We start from the raw sequence: 24715 nt of genomic DNA, 5'->3' as shown, positions 1-24715 counted from the left end.
TAATCCCCTTCTTCAGGATACGAACATGTGAACAAACAGTGTAATAAATAGTATCTTACCCTCTAGAGTCCCCCGGGTCGTCTTGCATGGCGACCTCCCCCATCGCTCGGTCACAACGTTGACCAGACTTCACTTCCTGTTTCCGGTAGATGTCGTTTTAAATAGACGTTTGCCTTATCACAAGCCTCTGAGTGCTGCCTAGTTCCTTTTCTTGTTTATGACCGGGTTTGCACACCTCTAAGGAGGGCACCACAGCACAGTATTCCTCTGGGGGACTCTGCCTACCATTTGTTAATCTTTTGTACTTAATAAATACAGATTGTAAAAAGCAGCAAAAACATTTTTTTTTATGAACTTGAATTTTTGTTTTGAATTTAGGGTTATTTGAAAGGCAAAAATGTCCTAGAGGAAAACATTGCAATTTCTTGCATGTCTTCAGGAACCCAAATAATGAATTCTGGGAAGCCAGTAGAGACATGAACATGTCACCAGATAGAAGTAACTTCTCTGAGAGAAGTTATCGCACAGGAAGATATGATGACCATTGGTCCTCCAGGAGATACCGCAGCCCTAGCCTAGACTCCAAAAGAAATGGGGATTCTAGTAGAAAAAAAGTAGATTCTAGTAGAAAAAGCAGCCATCACAAAAGCAAGAAAAAGCACCATCGATCAAGAAGCAGAGACAGAAGGTCACGCAGCAGGGGCAGAAAGAAACACAAGCACAAAATCCATAACCGTAAATCAAGATCAGAAAGCCGCAGCCGAAATAGCCGTTCTAAATCCAGAAGCCGTGGCAAAAAGAGCAGGAGTCGCTCCAGATCCAGAAGCCGTGGAAAAAAAGCAGAAGTCGCTCTAGATCCAGAAGCCGTGGCATAAAGAGCAGAAGTCGCTCTAGATCCAGAAGCCGTGGCAAAAAGAGCAGAAGTCGCTCTAGATCCAGAAGCCGTGGCAAAAAGAGCAGAAGTCGCTCTAGATCCAGAAGCTGTGGCAAAAAGAGCAGAAGTCGCTCTAGATCCAGAAGCTGTGGCAAAAAGAGTAGAAGTCGTTCAAAATCCAGAAGCCGAGGCAAACAGAGTAGAAGTCGTTCAAAATCCAGAAGCCGTGGTACAAAGAGCAGAAGTCGTTCTCCATCTAAAAGCCATGGCAGAAGGTCAAAAAGCAGAGATAAGCCCTAATGTGCATAAACAGAATTGTGTCCAGGTACATTACTTATTGATAATGCCAAGTATAACTTTGATCTGCCTGACAATTTATTATGTGTTGTGTGGAACTAATTTCCAAAGAACAGGTATGACTTAATTGCAGGGGTAATCAAACTCTGTCCTCAGGACCCCACACAGTTCACGTTTTCCTGGTCACCCGGTAGTTGCACATGTGCATTAATTACTAATTTTACACCTTTTAAAACATCCACAGGTGGAACTAATTATTTCACTTGTCTCTGAGAGGGGACCTGCAAAACTTGCACTGTGTGCGGTCCTGAGGACCGAGTTTTATTGTATACGTTTTATCCTAGCATAACGTAAAAGCCATGGTGTCACCTAGTTTTATGCCCACCCTGCTCCGGCCAGCCCCCACCTCATCCCCTGCATTATCACCAGTACTTTCTTACTACCAGCAGATACAGTACTTTGTGGTTCTTGCTACAGGCTTAGTCGCTGATTCTGGTTGACTCGCAAAGCAGCAGTATTTCGTTGCTTTGTGAGCCAACTAATGCCAGGCCTGCGAATACCCGCCGGGCATGCGAATAGCCACCCATCACTAGTCGCCAATTAACTCTGCAGGGCTGCAAATGGATGTTTTGCATAAACAGCCATTCACAGGCTTGCGTGGGTAGCCAAAATCATTCGATGATCGCTGACCATCGAATGATTTCAGAAGTGCTTGAAAATCTAAGTCATTCCTTGGTGACCTGGATTAGTGGCTCTGGTGATGTCAGCTGCCCTCCCTGCCCAACACCAATAAACTGTGTTTATTGATGCCATGATGGAGGAGATCTGGGCATTATAACCTTTCTGTCATGTAGGGTGTCATTGTCTGGTGATCCCCAGGCAATAACTACTGTTCTAATGCTACATTGTTTGAAATAGGAGATTCTCCTCTTTTATATCAGAATGCCAAGTGCAAAGATGGGTGAGAAAATGCACAGCCGTCAGCTGTACCAGTACTGTATTTCGGCCGGGCAGCTTGATTGTCTGATACACTTTCCTGCTTCAAATAATGGGGCCTCTTAGTTATTCAACCCAGGATATCAGAAATACTCCGCTAGTATGATTTCTGCACTTCAAGAGTGTGACTTAGAAATGTCTCTCTGGTGATCATGCGGGATCACCAGAGAGACATTTCTTTTTTTTTTTTTAATTCAGTTTTTATTTTAAATTTTTCAACATCATCAGCACATAAACAAAGATATACATACATACAAGACATTAAAAACAGGTACAGACTCCCTCCCTTCCTTCTGTGCCCCCTCCACCCCCCTTGTTATGGATCCGCAATATACATATCTCTGCATTATCTTTCATATTGCCTTTCCAACACATCCCAACTAAGATGACCTAGGACACACTAGTTAATCTATAGTACAATCTTCACTTCTTATTTACTTTCCGGTTATAAATCCAACCGGGAAAAACCCCCGAACATAAACAAAGTATAACCTTAAATAACCCCAAAGCATAACCCCAAAGAATATAACATTAAATATTATCACATAGATTCCCAGCCCCTGTCCCATATTGTGTCTCTATCTTAAATACATTTCCATATAAATTGTGTTACGTATTCCTATTGGTGTTAATATTCTTAGTGTGTCAACAGTGGGTAAGTAGCTACGCCCTTACCTTAAAATCTTATACCTTATCCATTGTGACCAGATATTATTAAACTTATCCAAACAACCCCTTGTAACATAAATCGCTCTTTCATGTGAGTATATTTGATCAACCACATTTAACCACTCCTGAAACTGTGGTTCCTTAGCCCCCATCCAATTACGTGCAATAACCATATTTGCGGATGCAGATAAACATAATGCCAACGTGCTTACATCTCTGCCTACCCCCTCGTGTGTCCAAAGCCCCAGCAAGATATTCATTGGAGTTATCTTAGCCTGGGGAACACCCATCCTTTCCAAAACCTCTGATACCTTTTCCCAAAATCGTGCAACCCCTGTACAATACCATATCAGATGCATAAATGTACCCTGCTGGATCCTGCACCTAGGACAGATATCAGTGGCTGTAGCCCCAATCTTCTTCATCGTAACGGAAGTTAAGTACGCCCGATGCAGAATATTGAATTGTACCATCTGTATGCGCGTTGAATTTGTAGCCCTAACCGGGGATTGCAAGGCCCTATTCCAAGTCTCTGCTGTTAAATTTGGGAAATCAGTTACCCACTTTGTTTTAAGCTTCGGGATACCTGTCTCGACAGTTTCTCCTAGCAAATAATTATATATCACAGATAATTTTTTCCTTTGCGGTAATTTATTTATGAGGACCTTGATCGGAGTTTCTGTCATGAATCCTCCCCTCCTCGCACCGTATGGTTCTATTGCTTGCTTTAACTGGATATAGTTAAAGAGCATTGTTAGTGGCAGCCCGAATTCCAGGCTCAGTGTATTATATGGCTTGAGGTTCCCATTTTGATATAATTGTCGAATCTGCGTGATACCGTATCTTGCCCACAGTTTTCCCATGCCCATTTTATTGAGCTCTCTTAACGGAGTTAATGAAAAAATAGCAGACTCAGGGTCTATTCCATCATAGTTGGCCATTTTACAAACTCTTTTCCATATCTTGAAAGCTTGCATTATAATATGTGGGAATTTCTTTCTGGCTCCCTTCATCAATAAGACCTGCAATGGATTCCATTCTATCCCCATTCCCCGGATTAAGTGTCTTATTTCCTCTACTGCTGCCCCATCTTCCATCCAAGTTTTCAGGTGGGTGATCTGTGTTGCCCAATAGTAAAGTTTGATGTTTGGGAGGGCAAGGCCTCCCTCTTTACGTTTTTTCCAAAGTGTCTCCATCCTTACACGGGGTCGTTTTCCCCTCCATATAAAGGATGAAATAAGGTTATTTATTTTCCTAAATAGATTGTCCCCTATATATATCGGGGAGTGTTGGAGACCGTGGAGGAGCCCAGGGAGAACCAGCATTTTAAACAGGTTGATACGCCCGAGTAGAGTCAGGGGTAATTTACTCCAGTATCTACTCTGGTTTTTAAGACGTGTCAAGAGCGGAGCCAGATTGTCCTCTACGTACTCCTCGGGATTGTGTGATATAATAATCCCCAAGTATTTAAATTTCTCTGTCTTCCTCAGGGAGTATGTTTCCGTCGCAATACCTAATGTATCATTTCCTACCACCATTAAATTAGATTTTTGCTGGTTAATAACCAGGCCGGAGAAGTCCCCAAATTCCTGCACCGTCTCCAAAACCCCCCCAAAGTTTTTATTTGGGTCTGAAACTCCCACTAACAAGTCGTCAGCGTACAGAGATATTATGTTATCCTGACCTAAAGAGTGACCTATGCCCAACTTTCGCCTTAGGAGACACGCCAGTGGCTCAATTGCCACTGCGAATAACAGTGGAGACAGTGGGCATCCCTGGCGTGTTCCCCTTCCCAAGGGGAAGGAAGTTCCCACATATCCGTTAGCCGACACCCTGGCCTGCGGGGCAGTATACAACACTCTTACCCACTTAATGAACTCCGGGCCGAACCCCGCTGTCTCCAACACTGACCACAGGAACTGCCATTCTATGGAATCGAAGGCCTTGACCACGTCAAAAGACGCGATCAAGGCCCCCGAGTCTCGAATTCTCCCGTTTTGTATATAGGAGAAGACCCTCCTGAGGTTAATCATTGTGGATTTCCCACCTATGAAGCCCGTTTGATCCGCTGCAACTACCGATCACCCCGCCAAGCCTACCGGCCAAAATTTTGGCCAGTATCTTGGCATCCGCCGGGATCAGAGAGATAGGCCTATAGGATTCCACCGAGGTGGTATCCTTCCCCTCCTTTGGTATGAGCGCTATCAAAGCCTCCGCCATTGTTTTGGGCAACACTTCCTCCTCCGCCATGTACCCATAGAGTGAATGGAGGTGTGGTATAATTTTATCTCCTAGTTCTTGATATACCTCACTTGGGAGGCCATCGATTCCCGGGGCCTTCCCCTTTGGGAGTGCTTTCAGCGCTTCCCTAACTTCTTGGATAGTTATGGGGGCATCCAGCGCATTTTTAGAGTCATCTGATAGCCTAGGCATCCCTGACAATTGGACAAATTTATCCACCTCCTCCTGGCCCATCTCCAGTCTAGACTGGTAAAGATTAAAAAAGTAATCAGAGAATTCTTCTACTATATCAGGGGTTGACGTCAAATCTGCCTGACCCTCTTTTCTAATTCTAGTGATCTTATTTGAGGGTTTGTCACTTTTCGCCAGGTGGGCCAACAGTTTTCCCCCCCTATCCGAACCCATATACCATCTATTGGCCCTGCCCGTCATTCTACGTGTATTAACCTCGTTGATATACTCCATCCATTCTGATTTTGCTTCTTCCCAGACTTTCCGATCTTCTTCTAAATGGGTCAGAACATACTTATTTTCAGCCTGTATCACTCGGGTCTCTAATTCTGCTTTCCTTTTTCTATATTGTATTTTAAGAAATGAAAATGTTTTAATTAGTATCCCTCTTAAATAGGCCTTAAATGTGTCCCATACAATAGCCTGTTGTGTTGACCCCCCATTAATAGTAAAGAAGGCATCAACCTCCTGCTTTAACTCCTCCGTATCTATTTGGGAGAGCCAATATGGCTGCAGTTTCCAAAACTTGAATCCCCCCCCTATTTCCAAGCCTACTTCTACTAATAATGGGGAGTGGTCAGAGATGCCCCGGCCCTTGTACTGAGTGGATGTCACATTATTAATCATATTATCTGAAACGAAGACCATATCAATCCTGGAGAAGGCCTTGTGCGTTCCAGAGTAACACGAAAACTGTTTGAGCTCAGGGTGTTGTTCCCGCCACGGGTCTCTCCATCCTATTTTTTCAATATACTCTGCGAACTTGGTTCTAGACGGGACATCTCTCCCTCTCCTTTTAGACCACCTGTCCAGCAGCGGGGACATTACATTGTTAAAATCACCTGCACAGATGACCTTATTATCGGGGTAGGCCGCTATAAACTCTACTGCCTCATTCAAAACGCAGTAAGAAAAAGGGGGTGGAATGTATACAGTCAGTAGACAAACTCTAACATGGTTTATGTTACAGTCTAGAAATATAAATCTCCCCAGAGGGTCAATCTTTACATTATATGCTTCGAATACAACAGTTCTCCTAATAATAAGTGCTACACCTCTTGACATGGAAGAAAATGGGGCATGATATATCGGGCCCATCCAAGATCTTTTAATAGATCCAAGGCGCTCCTTAGTTAGGTGTGTTTCCTGGAGACAAATTATGTCAGAGGCCCAAGTTTTACATTGATCTAACACCAATGATCTTTTAAACTTATTATTTAGGCCTCTGACATTCCATGTCACAAGTTTAACCATTTAAGCTGCCCTTTAACAGCAGACGGGTAAGAGAGCACTTGAGGGACCAACCTGTACCATACACGAACAAACATGAACCCCTTCCCCCCCCTCCTCCCCCCACCCTGTATGACCTACCCCAATAGGCATACCTCTTCTACCCTCCTTCCCACCCCCCCGCCCCCATTCCCTCCCCCCTTTTTTTTTAAACTTTTTTCTCGGGAGCTTGATTCTTAGCCACCATGGACCGTGGCTGGCTCTCCTGACCAATTATTACAGCCTCGAACAAAAAAATTTACATCCCCTCACCCTACCCCCACCGCCTCCCCCAACCCACCGAGCCAATATCATAGCATATTCTATTAAATCTTGGTGCACCTTTTTAACCAAGTGAACATCACTCAACATATATCTCAAGCCAAAACGCCCTGTACACTATTATTCTAATTCCTCTTGAGAAAAAATCATCCATTACTTCTTTAACAGTGTACCAGGGCTTAGCATAGTTACGCCTTCACAACCCAACTTTACATATTAAATTAAACATTATGCAATGCGTTTCATTTCTATGCAGAGGACAATTGCTTTTTTCCTGGATATGTAATGTCCAGCCAACTGGCGACCTCCTCAGGTGTCAAAAAGAATTTAGTCCCTCCATTCACCTCCACTCTAAGCTTGGAAGGGTAAATCATTGCGTATTTTAAATTTAGGTCCCGCAGACGCACTTTTTGCTCTCTGAACCTTGCTCTATCCTTTTGTATTTCCCTTGGGAGGTCAGGAAACACTGCGACTTTTTTACCATTGAAGATCAAGTCTCCTGCAGTTCTTGATAGCCGCAGTATTGCCTCTTTATCTCTGAAGTGCAATATTTTAGCAATCATCGTTCTGGGGGGGCCCCCTGGGGGGAAGGGGCGTGCCGGCACCCGGTGTGCTCTCTCAATACCGAATACATGCGAGAAGACCTCTCGACCATACCCCTTTACCAGCCACTGCTCTAAGAATTTCTCAGGGCTTCCCCCCTCTGCACGCTCCTCCAAACCAACAAACCTGACGTTATTACGTCTAAGACGACCTTCCATGTCCGTCATTCTCTGTCTTATTTCAGTGACCTGGTTCGAGAGAGACTTAAGTTGGGTCTGAATTGGGTTTAAAGTATCCTCCATGTTAGATATACGAGACTCCACCTCCGCCATTCTGTCCCCTATGGCCTGTGCATCATTTCTTAGTAACACAATGTCTGCTTGTACTTTTGACATTTGTTCAGTCAAGTGTGACTCGCATTTGCTCACCGCCTCTAGTACCTGGGACAAAGTAACTTCAGATTGCAGAGGGTCTTTCCCCCCTTTAACGGGTGTAGATTGTGGGGTACTTGATTGGGTGCTTGATTGGGAGTTATTAACTGCTTGTGCAGAGCGGGCATACTTTTCAAGGCGTGCTGCAGCCGAGCTTTGGCCAGTTTTCCCCATCCTGTATTCCTCTGTGTGACCTAAATAGGGCACCAGATTGTCAGTCAGCGTGTGGATTTCAGGGATTGGGAATATCAAGCAGCAAGTACTGTACAAATATTTAGCGACTGGAAAGAGGGGTAATTTAGCTCACCAGTCCTCGTATATTTCTGACCCCCTCTCCAGCCTCTGCTGCTATGACGCCAGGGAACTGCACCTCACAATACGTCCGGTACCCTCCACTCCAAGCCGCTCTCACCGCGCTCGCCCGACAGAGAGCTGCAGCACGCCAACACTGCTGCCGGCTGGACGTCTTATGGCGGCGGCTGATGACGCCACCTCCGCCGTCGTCACCAGCACTGGGAGGAAGGACCTCTCCGTCCAAGTCTCCAGGTCCCCGCTCAGTCGCTCAGCCACACGACAGCTCCCACGGCACCAGCACTGTCTCACCGTCACCAGGGGGATGATAGGAGGGGAGCACTCATCCGTTCACCGGGCTCCGTAAGTCATCCAGGGAGGCTAAGGGGGAGAGCGCGGGCTCACCATGTCCAGGCCAGGAGAGCCAAACCTCACACCCTCTCTCACGCCGCCGTGGCTCCGCCCCCCCCACTTGCAGTCCAAAAAGAGAGAGACATTTCTTTGACACATTTTTAAGAGGTAGACGAATACCCCTGTGTCTGTGGGTGGCGGGATGAGAAGACGATAATGCTATTTCCTGGCTTATAAGAAATGGTGCAGAGTTTTGCCTGGAAGTGGCTGGCCTTAGTTATATAGCCTTGCGGTTCTGTAACAATGACATCAACAAGCTCTGTTTCCTCCCAGGTCTGAGTTACCACTATTTAGAGACGTGTCCCCACCCGTTTGAACTTCCACAACACTTACATGGTTAAAAAATATAAATCTAAAAATTGTTACATATTTCAACTTTAAAAAAAAAAAATTTGCATAAAAGGTGTTTTGCCACAGGTGTCTGATCGGAGTAACAATTGAATAGCTCCAAATTAGTGTTATTGCTATAGACCAGGGGTCCTCAAACTATTTTGCTCTGGGACCCCATCAGACAATAAAAATAATTACGGGACCCCAGCAAGTTACTGCAGAAGGTCATCACATCACATGTGTAGTCAGCAGACAGCACATACATGGCAGCATTGTGGAGATACAACATGATGGGAGGAATCTGAAATAACAGACAATTCAACAGATCTTTCAGACTACTTGAATCACTGACTGAGATTAGAAAAGTCATCAGCCTGAAGGTCAGCAACATGGAGTCGCGACCCCATTATGAGAAGTTCGGGACCCACTTTGGGGTCAGGATCAACAGTTTGAGAACCGCTGCTATAGACAGACATCTAGTAGGGGGCACAGGAAATAATTATATCGGCCCCTTGGAATGCAATAGCATCTCTATGTAATATTAATTTAACACTTGTCATACCAGTCATTCTTATTCCATTTCTACTGCATTAAGGGTCCCATTTGGCAATCTATTCGCAATATTGTTTAGCCACAGTGATTGGCCTGCTACATGTAGAGCTACTGTAGGTGTCATCGGTACATGACTGTCCTACCATTATAGTAGGAACAGTTCTTTACAGAGAAAATTCAGTCCCTACCACAGTGAAGCTTACAATCTATATTCCCTACCACATGTACATGCACACACAGACTTTCTTGGGTTAATTTTTGTTAGGAGCGAATTAACCTACCAGTATATTTTTGGATTGTGGGAGGAAACCCACACAAGTACAGGGAGAATATGCAAACTCCGCACAGTTAGGGCCATGGTGGGAATCGAACCCATGACCTCAGCACTGTGAGGCTGTAAAGCTAACCATTACATATACTATTTAGAAATGTTAGCTAGCCATATATAGGTTTATTGAAATTGGTGATTTTTTTACTTTTATTAATGTAAATATATTAGTTTGTGCTGTTAGGCACCTACACTACAAGGAGCGAGTATATGCAAACTTCTTTTTGTTCTGTGAACTATTTTCTGTGTAGTTCTATGAATACACAATTGGGGGACACACAATATGATAATGTGTTTTTAATACAGTCATTGTGATTGTGTTACACTTCTGTCAGAGCAGGAAAAATAATTCTGTGCATTTGTAATGTAAGAAATATGTAGGATTGATAGACATTAATGGTAGGATTGCAGTTCACACACTTCATGAATGGACTGCTATGGTACCCTGAGGGCCGCTATTGGGAATCTCTGTTGTACTGTGCCTATGTCCACACATACAGATAGGCCGCCTCTCGTTCATCGCCGGGAATCACCAGAATGCCTCCACTGGCGATCACCGGCGGAGAGGCGCTCCATCCTACTGAACGCGCATGGGTGTCCCAGTCATTCGGTGGAGGGGAGCAGAAACCCTGCCCTGCGTTTCAGGGAGATGGGCAGGGTTAGGGGGGGTGCGGGGAGGCGACGGAGAGCTCCGTCAAAACGCGCTCTAACCCCCCCTTGTGGAGGCTGGCGGTTCTATCGCCAGCCGCCGGCTGAATGAGCAGCACTACATCTGTACTTGCTGCTTCAATAGCACATAATGGAATTGAATGGATTGTAATAACATGTCCCTGTAGCAATTTTTATAATGTGCTGTAGTTATTTTATGGGTTTTTAATCCATGGAATGTGACTTGGCTTCTCCATTTCCGTGCATGCCGCAGGGAGTAGAGGTTCCAATATGCTCAGTATAGATATGGCAATATACCAGCATAATGTTTACTGTTCATTGCTTTGTTGAAAAGTAATGTTAATGCACTTTATGCTGCACATCAAATCCCCGGTACTACAGTCACTATTCAGTAAAGATTTTGAAGAACAAACACAAAACCCCCTTTTTACTTTATATCCTTGTAGAGATGATTCTTAGAGATAATACAGAAGATGCTGCTCCTCTGAAATACACATCAGACTCTACCTGCGTTATCTTGTCCAATCTTACACAGGTTACAGTGCTGCCATCTTCTGCCTTGTTGTGTTCGAAATTAGATTTTACTTTTTTCCTTTCCTAGAAGTAAAGAAGTTAATCCTTATACAAAAATAATTTAAGATGGAAAAACAAATTTGGATTTAAGCTGCTAGTACAGAAATGTAATATACTAAACATCACTGGATTTTCATAGCCTTCTGTGTTAGGAAGTGTTGAAAAGGTTTTTCATTTTGAAAAAAGGGCTCTGCTGTTCTCTGTAGATCTGGGATCAGATATTTAGATGTTTCTTTGATGCACAGTGCATGCTATTTGTATTTATGGTACTTGTTTCCTAGCACGGCGCCCCCGATTTTGATCGAAGTGCATCTTATACAATCGCATCGCATGCAATATAGCGGCATGCAATGCTATTTTTAATTGTACAAGCACCCTGATGGGTGCTTACAATGTTAAATGCACCCCCTTGTCAAGGCCACCCCCACTAGGTGTGTAGTCAAGCGTACGCTTTCGCAAAAAGCTTCCTCAGGACCGAGGGGTCCTCAGAACAGGGTCCTGAGGAAGCTTTTTGCGAAAGCGTACGCTTGACTAACTACACACCTAGTGTGTTTAAACCCCACTCTCCCTTCCCCCCTTACAAACTGTATTTTGATCTGTTGTTGGCCGGATTGGGGTTTCCATTGGACACGGTCCCCAGCAAGCACACTGACACGGTCTCTGGCGCCAGAGCCGTGCGTTTTCCTGTCTCTTCTAAACCCGCACGAGCCAGGGAGTGCACACAGGCACACCTCTGACTCAGCTCTGCAGGCAGACCGCAGGTTGTGGAACCACTGGCTCCAGCAAGTCAGCGGCGGCGCTGAAACGGTGTCATATCCGTGTTCAAGCGCTTGCCAGCGGCTGCGTAGAGAGCCCCAGGATCATACTGACACACTGTTTTAAATTAGTAACAATCCTGTGTTATCCATGTAATATGCAACTGTGATTTTGTAACATAACCGAATCCACCGTGCCATATCAAGACTAATTATAAAACTATTAAGGGACAGTGTGCAGTGGGGTCAAACTAGGTGAGGATTTATATCCTTTTTAAATCACTACATGTTGTCTCATGTTTTGTCTGTGTCTTTTATATCTTCGCAACTATTTTAAATGAATTCATTAAAAGTCATGTTTTATTAATATAATTCTCCAGGTGCACCAAAAAAAGACACTCTTTCTCTGTCCTCCAAGGTATTGGGCAGCTACTCACCCCCTCTAACGATTTGCCATTTTCCAGGTATAAAATAATAGGGAAATGTGAAAGTTTGCATTATATATGGCTGATATACCAAACATTTGGCTGGATGTTTGTACGGCTTATCTAGTCCATTCTGTGTTATCTTCTTAAGGTGCCCATAAACGGTGAGATTTTTCCTGTGCGTTTTGTACTAAATCGCATCGGATCGCATGCGATTTGCGTGCAATGCAATACGAAGGCAGTACAGAAAGTGTTTGCAGCACATACTTTTTGTACTGTGCGATGAGATGCCTGCGGGAGCGTGCATCTCATCGCATGGTGCTACCTTTACATAGGCTTTTGTATCTGGAGATGTAAATGACTGATGAGGTGGAGCAACATCCGTACCACAATTGGTCAGACTGACACCTGTGTAATTTTAACACACTAAATTCCTTCTTTTCTTTTGTATCACATTATATGTGTATATGTTTGTATGTTGTTTGTGATTTTATCCTCTATTTTTCGCTGTCTATGTGGTTTCCCATACATTCCCCCGCACTTCGCAGTCGCCTGTCTAGATCATTCAAGCATGCCATATATATCAAAATCGCCCCTGTTTTAAGAAGCGATCTGACCAACATGTAATACCAACCCATTATTTAAAATATATATTTTTTTTTTGGTATAACACAAATCTATATTAAATCACTCAGCACAAATCTCTAGTGCAAATATCCATGTGTATGGGAGATCTAGCCTATGGGAAATCTCCCACAATTAATTGCTCAGATCACATCTCTGGCTCAAATCTCCCTGTGTATACGCCCCATTACTAAAAGCATCACTCAGCTCCATTTTTGTTATAGCTTAATGTTTCATAAACCTAGAACTTTCTCTACAAATGCTTAATAAAACGGTGAAAAACACATTGGGAAGTAGTAATGTGCTGTACAGCATTGTCACCGTATTAACTTTACAAGTGAATATAGGATGCTTTTCTACCAGGTTTAAAGTTCTAAAGCTTATTTGGTTACGCTGCTGTACATTGCATTACTACCATGGGGGGACTTTCTGAATGTCCATAGTGCTAGATCACTAACTTGGGTTTTTAGTGATGGTTTTTGGTACATTATTGGACAATAAACCATATCATAAAAATTATTACTGTAAGACTTTTTGATTAAAAGTCATTGTTCACCCACAATTAGAACTAGTCAATGACATTCTGCTGGTGAATATTTGGTTTTGCACTGTAGTAATTCTGTGCTTTTGCAGTTGTGTCTTAAGGCCCCCACACACTAGAACGATTTTTTTGGCCGATTGTCCGATTTCCGACCGATCCTCCAATATATCGGATGATTATGCCGATTATCAGTAAAAAAATCGACCGATATATCGGACGATCGGCCAAAAAATCATTCTAGTGTGTGTTGGGGCCTTTAGGGTGACTAACTCCATAATTATTCAGCCTGATCCTACTTTGAGAGCCTTTAATTGGGTCATTGTATAGAATTGTTTATTTTAATTTGCAAAAAGATAACAAGCAGTTTATAATAGTCGGTATCACCTTGTTAAAAGCTCTGTGTTTAAACCTGTTAGAATTTTGTTCTACATCTTCAGTAATGTTTTTTTATTGCAGATTTTATATAAGATTGTTTTATATTTCCTCAAAGTGCTATACTGGTCTAATTATATGTAAATATTCTTTTTTCCAGGACATTGTTGCCTCAGGTTGACTTGGCAGATTCATGGCATGCCCGGTAGCCATCTACGGATACAATGTATCCTCATATATGGATTGTGGAAGTTACCGCTATCAGAGCCGATTCTCACCAATGTGATAATGAAATGCTGCTCTCCTCATTGTTTCATTTCAGTTGCCTCAACAAAAAGTGTACCGAAACATCTGATTATTTATGTGTTTATCCGGCTGTTGCGCACACAAGTTGTGATACCTTTGTACATTTTCTTTTTATCAAAGTGTAAATATTTTTTAAATAAAAAGTATTTGAAACTAGATCTATAGCTATATTTTTCACATTATTTTATATATTTTGTTGGAAGGCTGCTAGCTTGTTTTCTGAGGAAAAACAAAATGACTATAGTTCCTACAATCACCTAAGGGTGTGTAGCACCACCATTGCAGGGTGACATTTTGGGGCTGTTATTGGGCAGGTGCATGGTGGTATTACTAAACCAGCGTTTGGTTTTGTGTCTTGGAAATTACATAAAATGACAAATACAGAGAGTGACCACCGCAATCTCTAAAACTCTGCACATCAGAAATGAATGCCATTCAATAATCCTATCTACTCTACTGGAGACAGCCAATATGCAGATAGGTTACGTAAAACTAAGTCTCAGCATACCCTTATAGCCAAGTATTTTGTGGCTGCATTTTCAAAAAATTAAACCTCACACAAAGCAGTGGGACAAAAATATGCAGTCCACGGACTAATCAGATACGTATTCGATAGTCCCAGATGTTTAGTTATAACAAGTACATGCACACTAAAGTATATCAATTGATCTAAGCATTCTGAAGACAATGATAGGACAATAAGATAATGGGGTATTTTAAATCCTGGTGTAACAAACAATATCAGGCCTACATAAAATAAGTCTCAGTAGATATATACAGTACTTATTTTTTTTTAAGATGAGCACAAATGATCTGCTTACGACTGTAATGAGAGCCGACGGATGAGACTGGAAGCCGACCTCCCGACCCACAAAACCACGCACCTTAATGATCCATCGCGCAACATATCAAGATTGGTGGTTCGTGTCCGATCTCTTTCTGGTGTATGGGGGCCTTTAGTTTCTGTCTAGCTGTTCCAATCCAGTCCAATAAGACCATTATATAGACCTTTATTAGGATGTTGGTGTTGAACCACTTTAACATTAGGGGCTATGTGCTAATAATCGTGACCCTGCCACAATTATTATGTTGTATTGTATGAAAAAAAACAGATATTGCCACACTCCTCCATCCAGCATGGAGTGTGCCCAACTAGTATGCTCAAGTCTATAACTCACGCGTGCTTACACTAGCGCACCCCTTAGGCTGTAATAGTGGCATCGTCGGCATGGGTAAGCCATGCCATGCAGCTTTCCGCAATACGTACCACTGTATCTCCACCGTGTACTAAATTTAACACGTAGTGGCCATGGGGATATTTATTTCCCTGGCATATTCAAGGAGTCTGTACAATTGTGAAAAGCTCCTCTGTGGTGTCGGACAGAAGACCTCTTTCCTGGGATTATGCCTTCAGAGGCTTAAAGCAGATTATGCCATATGGAGAAGATCTAGGTTTATGGGGCTATGTTCCATAGGGGTCAGAGCCTACTCCCATTGATGATAATGGGAACTGTGATCGGCAGTGCTAATTATCTTTCTGCACTAGATTTCTGTGACATTTGCATTAGGCTATTAGTACATAGCAACAGTACAGTTTTGTGAATAAAACACTTGCTGAATAGTCCCCTAAAGACTTTGGGGCAGATTTATTTATTAAGCTTAGTGAAGTGATAAACTGTCTGTTTTTTTTATCACCGGCCAATCAGCTCCTACCTGTGAAGTTACAGGCTTGGTTTGAAAAATGACAGGTAGGAGCTGATTGGCCGCTGATAAAAACCAGACACTTTATCACTTCGCCAAGCTTAATAAATCTGCCCCTTTATTCCCTCTGATACTGTAGCTGTGTAATGCTAACTTCCCGGGTTCTTACATCGGAGGGTCAGCGGAGAGATCCTTCATTACTTGGAGAGGTTATAGGAAACAGGCTGACATGCCATAGCAAACTATCTACTTCATTATTGTGCACGTTATAAGCCCTGGGAATATAACTTCTAGAAGGGCCAACTGATGGACTTTCTAATAATGTGCAGTTTGTTTAAGCCTATTTCAAAATTAGTCTGTTTAAAGAAAAAGGTTATTTAGATTATCTTGCAGATAATTAAAACAAGTCATTTAAAATCAATTCTCTATGGCTGCATGATTGAGTCATACACTTAACCAGAGTACACACTGAGGGATGGGCTTTCAGTCAGAATGAATGTACTTGAGCTCAGATGCTGTCTACATTGTGGAACGAGCTAGCAATCTTTGTTTTATACTTCTGAAGGAATGAAAATCATTTAATCAAATATAAACAAGGTCTCTAGCTAGGTTTGGTTTGATGTGATACAGAGTTATACAGAGTGATACAGAGTTAGTTTATTGCACGTATATATGCATATATAGATGTTATATGAATAAAAATAGCATGCCCCTCCTCAGAATAAAATTCCTGATTTTTTTTACACCAAATGTAAAAAACAAAACACTTTATTTTAAAAGTTCACATTCCACACTTACACACTTCACCATAAAAAGATTGCTACTCGGTGAATCATGGCGATAAAAACCTTGAAATGCCATCTGGTCATTGAATAGGGCAGTGGTTCCCAAACTGTGTGCCGTGGCACCCTGGGGTGCCTTGAGACACTTGCAGGGGTGCCTCAGGGTGGTGGTCCAAGAGTAATTCATATTGAAATTCATCAGTATAATAAGTAAAACTTGTTTGGGGCTTCTGATTTTAAAATGTGTACAAACAGAAGCTAATCCTATCATTCACCACATAATTAACCCTAAGGATGACATTTAAACACAATTTACTTAATTTAATATATTTTTACCAAATTTTGGACTAAGGGTGCCGTGAATCAAATTCTGATACTCTAGGGCGCCGTGATTCAAAAAAGTTTGGGAACCACTGGAATAGGGTGATTCACCGTTTTAGTCAAAAAAATCGCCGTATAGCACGAAAATAGCACAAAATCGCCATAAAACATGGCGAATCAGCCTCATTGAATACTGCCCTTAGTGTTTAGTCATGTTAGAAGTAGAGTAAAATAAGACCAGAATTGGAATAAAAACGTTTCATTTATTATAAATGAAATGACATGTAACACAAAGACATTGGTCACACAGGTTATTGGTCACAGTTACAACAAAGCTTAGTCCAGCAAAGCACACACAGATGAGAAATAATAAGGACAATTCTAAAATCAACCTAAATGTTGTAATACAAACACTGCTGCACTATAAACGTCCTTCCTGATGAGCCCGCCCCATAGTGGTCACCACGCATTTAGTGCCACCAGGGGTCAATAATATGTATAATTGTGCCTTATATTTACTGTCAGGTTATTAGTCTCTCTCTTTGTATTTAAGATCATGCCAATGTCATCCTGTTAGGTGTATTCCCCTACAAAGGGAAATTATTTTTCTTTTTTTTTTATATATTATTATTAGTTGGTCCTGACCATGTAAACGTTATCTATAAACACTGTTCAACTCGTTATGCCTTATATTCTAGTCGGGTTAATGGAGAGGTGGTGGATGTTATACCTTAATGCATTGTGTAGCTGTTGTACTGCCAGTATAAGAGGTAGTTTTGGAAATGTATCAATACTGGTGCACAAAATATGTTGCTAGTCCAGCAATTGGCCTGACTGCAAATAGTATGGTATAGAAAAGCTATTTTCTAGTAACTGGGTTATCTTAAAACCGGGAAACTAATGAATAAACACAGGTTCTGTGGCTGGCTCATACCCCTTTCACTTCGCAACTAATTACCGGATACATGCCGGTTTGACTCGGTAATTAGTGCAATGTGAAAGGGGTGTACCTTAGATGGGTAGAAATATGGCAATATGAAACGGTAAAAAAAAAAGCAGAGTTTTTACCGGTTCGTTGCCATTCCCATTCACACTATGGAGGAGGCAGCGCTTGGAGCAGCGCCAGCTCTAAGCACTGCCTCCTACCCAGCCCCCGATGACTCCCCACCGTGCCCCCGTAAGATGTCAGCAAACCGGCAATAACGCTGGTTTGCTGTGGGGATGCGGACATCCCAAAATGCAGGTTCGCGACGGGACTGAACCATTTAAAAGTCCCGGTGCGAACATGCATTTTGCGATGTGAAAGCAGTATCACTTTAATTTTGTATTTCACTTGGTCTTAATCAATCTCTGAACCTGTGTAATCCATGAGCATCCCAGATTAAAGCATGACATGATAAATCTAGTTATAGCACACGAGGGGCAGTTATCTGCGCACCAGTTCTCATAAATGTCTCCTTGTGTATCACATTCGCTGTGAGTCTGAGTTCTCACCTGGCCATGCAGCTCGATGTAAACAGAATACAGCAGCTTGTGAAATAACAATGTTCACATCAAAGTAAACCGCTCCACTTTCCATCCTGGTGGCCTTGATACATACAGTAACGTATGTCCGGTATGTAAATATGGTTCCTGCTGCGTAAATACTTTGTGGTTTTTGTATATGGCTTTAAAGATGCCAGTTGAAATCCTTGGCAATTCTGTAGCATCATTTACAGAATATTATTTACAGAAAACATGAAAAGCATTGCTCACTTAATGACATATATAGCGTGCAACAGTCACTGACAGGAGTAAATACACCGTAGATGACATAATAGCTCACAGATGGAACCTGCTCTGCGTTCCTGAGGAGTCGGAATGTGTAAGATGAATACTGTAGCTAGCATTTTTGTGCAGACAAAACATAACTGGTAGGGTGGAATTTACTATAGTTGTTAGGGGAAAAGCGGTACAATATATACCAAGAATATTTAGGTAGATTGACGTTATCAGTATCTTTCACTTAAAGGAGTCGCAAATATCCTGAAACACAGAATATTCCGAAATACTGATTTTTTCTGAGAACTAGACATAGGAGGTTATTCTAGTTCACTCTTTCTGACAAATTCCTTCTTAGATGGACAAAACCATGTGCACTGCAGGTGGGGCAGATGTTACTTGTGCAGAGAGAATTAGATTTGGGTGGGGTTTTACTTCAAAGAAAGATCTATATTGGAGTGTAAAAATAAAGCAGCCAGTATTTACCCTGCACAGAAACAAAATATCTCACCCAAATCTAATTATCTCTGCACATTTTACATCTGCCCCCCTGCAGTGCACATGGTTTTGTCCATCTAAGAAGGATTTTGTCAGAAGGAGTGAACCAGAATAACCCCCATAGTGAGGTCTTTGCTTTCTGATGGTTCAATACCCATGGTCACAAGCATATTGGAGATGGGAGACTCAACCTGCCCAATGTCCCGACCATCCCTTGTAGTAAATGGCTAACACTTTATTCCTCTAATATATTTTGGGGTTTTGTATAATTTCTTGCATTGATTCTGAATAGCAACAGAAATTGCATATGGATCGTAAACGCAATGTGTCCGGAGGTTGACTGAGAGGAAGTCAGCATTTGGGGGTAACCTGAGTGTCAGAAAAGCACAGGCATGCCTAGGTGTTTTCAGGGAGGGTCTGCGATGTCCTCTCCGGCCGTGAGTTTTGGAAGGGTCAGACATACATTTGTACAGACTGGATAAATTACTTTATGGTTTGTGAATTGCGTATGAATTTGCAAGTGGATTGCGAATAGTGATCCAATTGCAATTATCTTGCAAATTTACACAGGGTGGCGGTGATTATATACTCACAGGCATTTGCAACTTTGCAGATCAGCCCATAGGCCAATAGTACAATGTTTCAAACCACAGTCTCGTCTTTACAGTTACTGATTTTTATTAACATTGATTTGGTATTTATGAGAGGGTGTTTAGTATGTGTTAGATTCGTGTTTATTAGATTGACAGTTTGGATGAAAAGGAACATTTTAATTGGATGAAATTAGGTCTTTAATTCAAGCATTTCTAACACTACTAATTGCTTAGATCCATGGCTGTCAGTGATTTTACAACTACCCAAAGAAGTAACCAAATACATTCTGTGGCATCACTTCACAAACACCTGTATTCAAATCAAGGAACTCTGATTTATTTATCCAAATGACATACGCTCAGTGAGAAAAATATCAGTAATTACAGAAAGGGTTTGGATTTCCCATGTCCAATGACTATTGGCATCCCTGATTTAAATATTGGAAATCTATTGGCTACACTCCCAAACCAATGGATTTGGGATGGTACTTTAGACAGCAGAAATGTTTGCAAGTTTGATCATATTAAACCTATGCCTGATTGACGGTTTATTACAGTAATGGATAAAGACCAGCAGCACTGTACATAATCTGTGGTTGGGCCATAATGTATGTAGCTCTTGTTTAAGCTTCCCATAAATCCAATAGACATAGCAGTATCTGACCAAAATCCACTGAGAGACTGGAAATAGCTTTTGTAAGCACTTTAGAAGGAGCCAAGTGCATCTGCGTATGACTATAGTTCTATCATGCTCTACATGAGCAAATGCCCGTGTTCATACAGTCTTTAAGGGTATTTCTTTCCACAAAGTCACCAGTCACCAGTCCATCAGCCTAAGTAGCACAATGCTGGGGCCCTATGCCAGCAATTAAAAGGCAATTACATACTGTAGTTGTTTGGGCAGAGGCATTAAAATCCTCCCTCACTTGTACATACTAAACAAAAGGGAGAACCTAGATCCCTAAACAAAAGTCCAGTAGAGCAGTCATGGAGTTACCACCACTGAGCTGTGTTGAGTCCCAGCATGACTTCATGACTAAAAATGTACTTTGCGTTGAAACAAATCCTTTAAAGGAAAATAATTAACTCATGGATTTTTTTTTTAATAACTGCCTTAATTGCTGATGCAAAAAAATGGAGCCATTCAATACGCTGTAAAGGTGTAAAAATGCTATTCCAAGAAGGGTGCTATGTCTAATGACTAGTAAGCCATGACATTTGCCGTAGGGATGTCACGGTCTGATCTGGCAGGAACTAAATGGAAAATCAATAATGGATCCAAATATCAATAATGGATCCAAAGGGAAATGCAAAGAGAAATATATATATATTTTAAAAATGTAGTAAACATTTGAAACGTCGATACAACCATGAGAGTACCGTTGGTTTGGATCTATTCACAGCCCCTACTAGCCAGTAAGGGTAATCAGAGGGCAAAGGGACACAGATACCAAAAATTACATGGGAGTGCCGGCTTATTCACATTTGATGTGTGTGTGTGTGCGCGCTTCCAAGCCCTATTGTGCATGTGTTTTACAATGGATAGAGGAGCTGTTATTCCATACAGAGTTTCCCAAGGTCCGCCACCATACAGTCCAGGTTTTAACACTAGTGATGCTTGTGTCCAGATGGTTAAATCAAATTGACTGAGGTAATAATTAAAACAACTGTGTTCAAGCATGTATATCCTCAAAAACCTGGACTGTAATAGCGGAGTTTGGGAAACTCAGCTGATCTCCATCTGGGCCCCTTTTATCTGAAGATTGAACATTTACAGATCATACTAAATACAGGATAACACACCAAACTGATAAACGTTTTACTAATGAAAATGGTCGCAATTGTTTATAGTTAAATACGTCCTGATAATTTACTTATTTTAAGAAGAGGATCGTGATAACAAAATGGGGTAATCACCAAACATGCATTTTATGGGCTTCCTGCTTATCTAGTTCCTAGTAAACTGATAGGCTGCATTTGAATGTAAAATGGCTGCTGTGGTTCTATGCAAGCACGTTCTCCTCTCTGTTGTAAATACAGATAATGTATTAATGATGCTGTGGAACTCAATCTATCGGTGGTTATACTGGTAAACACGGGACACGCAAAGCATAACTGAATAAAATGATATTTGGTGCAATTACTAATAATATTTTTTTCCTTTGCAAATTGTACTGCACTAATGTTCACTGATGAACACTGCACTGGTCTGACCCGAACACTCAATAGTTGTACATGGAAATTATGGATCAAACTGCTGCAGAAAGTTATACAGACATACCATTATTTTTCCTGATTATAAGGGTAATACCTGATTTATTTTATAAATATAAATCTGAAGTTTATACGAGCATAGTCTTCACCTTTCAATAACCTTTACTTGAGTTAGCAATCTTATTTTGTGAGCTGACAAACTAATAGGCAGTAACAAGGTATGAAATTATGACAGTAGGGAGTTGAGAGGATGAATATCAGTGCAGGGCTCAAAATGGCTGCCTACACCATGTAAGCAAAGGGCCACTTACAGTGAAGCACGCTTTGCAGGTAATGGAAGAGAAATCTGTATTGAAATAAAAGAAGTACAGGCTGAGGAGTTTCACCTCTAGTTAGCAATGGCCATGGCTTTTTTTGTTCTCACAGCATTAGAACTGTATGTTCCGCTCTGGAAGCCTGTTCTTTGAAGCTATTCCTATACAGTAGTTCTCGCCAGACCTGAGGGATATATATATATATATGTCATTAGGCTTTTGCAGAGTTTCGCACAGATTCTTTGGTTTATTTGAAAAAATATGTGGTAAACTGTATTCGTAATCCCTTTATGTATTAAAAAATGTCTGTCATAAATAAGAGCTCAGTCTTTGGTTGCCAAAATTAGGTTATGCTGTCCACTTTGTTAAGAAGAATCTATTTCGCACATTCTGGTTTACAAGCAGTATCAGAATCAGAGGCTTAATATATAAATATTCCCTCTTTATCAGCATGGGATTTTTCATTTAAAAAAAAGAAAATAACAAGGGTTTTCTTCAAACGTGTGGTAAATGTGCTACAATTTCAAAAGTCCAAAGTCCCCTTATGTTGATAGTTTCTGAGCAGTATGTTGACATTGATATAAGATGTATTTTTTTCATTGAGGGCTCAACTAAAGCAGCTTAGCAGTACATTAATACTGACAGACAGCATCTTACACTAAGTTTAACACTGAGGTGAAGGCAGTGAATATTGATGTGACAACACAGAGACATCGGGGACAGGAGCTGGGGGTTTATGTCAGCCCAATTTCTTCCAGGACGCTTCGCGGTGTCTCTGCTTCCTGCGGAGGTAACAAAAGATACATTGGAATTAGATCCAGTCTACAGTGGCAGCATTGAATCACGATGTATGGTAAAAGTAATTTACAGTACAACTAAGCTTTATGAACAGAATCACATTAACAAACATACCTAACTCTATCTGGTCTACTTTTTACATGGTCCAAGAAGCTATTCAGTAAGTAATAACAGACTTACAGTTTTTAGGAAAATTTGTATGCCCGTAGTGTATTTGCAGGGAAGGGATTTCTATGTTGGCAATACTATTTACTTATGTCAATCACATAAGTGCTGTTGCCTATCACAAAATGACAAACTCATAAGCCCTGTATATTTTTACACATTAGGAACATTGTAACCAAAAAGAAGTAAAAAATACGATAACAGGTCGAGGTACTAAACAACGGACTATGGGGGGTATTCAATCTCCAGCAGCCATCTCCCGACGGGGGAAATGGCTGCGGGGCCCTATTCATATGCTGTCTTCCCCGACAGCATTGAACAGGGGATCCTGGCAGAACGAGCCCAACTTCACAAGCAGTCGGTCTCATTCTGCCTAGAACGGCTGGGAAGGGATGAGCTCCCGGCTGCAGCTCCCCCACTTCCAGGCCGCAGTTCGCAGCCACACCCCCTTCTCGTCCCGCTGCAGCTGGGACATTGAATCCCGTCTGCAAATTCTCGGTCGAGCAGACCGAGAACGGCCAGGGTCAAGATTTAATACCCCCATGTCTATAAATTCAAATCAAATTCAGATTGTTAGTGCACAATGATAAAAGATCTTTTCAAACAATGGCTAGCCTTACATCCACACACTAAAGTCAAGTGAACACTCGCTAAACAAAGTTGTAAATGGCAATTATATTAAACGCAAAACTCAAATCCTTTTGAATATACAGTACTATTACTGTTATTTTACATTTCATGAGCAAAACCTCTGAGAATCACAGTGAATAGGAAACACAAGCAGCTTCTGCTGATTAAAGATATATGCGGACGTCTATTTTCAGTGTGTGTCTGCGCTTTAACTGCATACAAAATGCTATTTTACACTGTTTTCTGGGAAAAAAAACTGTACTCTTCCATTTCTTATGGAGATATAGCAGCAGTCACACACTGAATATAGACATACCACATATAATTTTAATCAACAAAAGCTGCTTATGCGTTCAATTCACTGTTTTACAAATTACATGATATTTAACAGGAAAAATACATGTACACAGAGTTCGACTTGGGTGGGGTGTGCTAGAACTAAAATCTAAATTGTGGTGCAAAAATAAAGCACCCAGTGTTTACCCTGCACAGAAACAAAATAACATACACAAATCTAACTCTCTCTATACATCTGCCGCACCTGCAGTGCACATGGTTTTGAAGACAATTTTGTCCTGCAATCGTGTCTTAATTAGGCCTGAATTAAGTTATTTTAGTCACAAAACAGATTAAATATATTCATGTTTTGGTTGTAAAGGATATAATTATTTATGAACTGAAAATGAGTGATCAGAATAATTTACATTGTGCAAACATTCCTTATTGAGTTGGCAGCCTAACCACACACCTTCATGATACAACAGTATGACGAAAATTTAACCGAATGAAACATTGATACCGTAACCTCTATCTGTGCCATTTTTTGGTAAGCCTGGAGCACCGCACTTCTTTTGTACATATATAAATCCGCTTTCTACTGTAAATTACTTTAAGTCACAAGGTTGCTTTGTAATCATATAAAAGCCCA

At 41.5% G+C, this 24715-nt stretch overlaps 2 protein-coding genes across 4 annotated transcripts in view; one reads left to right on the top strand and one right to left on the bottom strand.

The window, feature by feature from the left end:
* Window positions 1-14141, top strand: part of ZRSR2 (zinc finger CCCH-type, RNA binding motif and serine/arginine rich 2) — a 130962-nt gene extending 116821 nt beyond the window's left edge. The window contains 3 exon segments of the mRNA XM_083172438.1: window positions 319-839; window positions 842-1199; window positions 13865-14141. Coding sequence (XP_083028564.1) covers window positions 319-839; window positions 842-1174 — 854 coding nt within the window. The 3' untranslated portion in view covers window positions 1175-1199; window positions 13865-14141.
* Window positions 14142-17057: 2916 nt separating this feature from the next.
* AP1S2 (adaptor related protein complex 1 subunit sigma 2) overlaps window positions 17058-24715 on the bottom strand; it is a 97993-nt gene continuing 90335 nt past the window's right edge. For all 3 annotated transcript variants that reach the window (XM_083172431.1, XM_083172433.1, XM_083172437.1), the window contains exon 5: window positions 17058-22976. In XM_083172431.1, coding sequence (XP_083028557.1) covers window positions 22929-22976 — 48 coding nt within the window. In that variant the 3' untranslated portion in view covers window positions 17058-22928. The remainder of the gene's footprint in view (window positions 22977-24715) is intronic.

This window comes from Crinia signifera, chromosome 2 (genome assembly GCF_055691185.1).
Source record: "Crinia signifera chromosome 2, ASM5569118v1, whole genome shotgun sequence".
In the NCBI taxonomy this organism is placed as follows: domain Eukaryota; kingdom Metazoa; phylum Chordata; class Amphibia; order Anura; family Myobatrachidae; genus Crinia; species Crinia signifera.
This window is presented reverse-complemented; position numbering and strand designations above follow the sequence as displayed.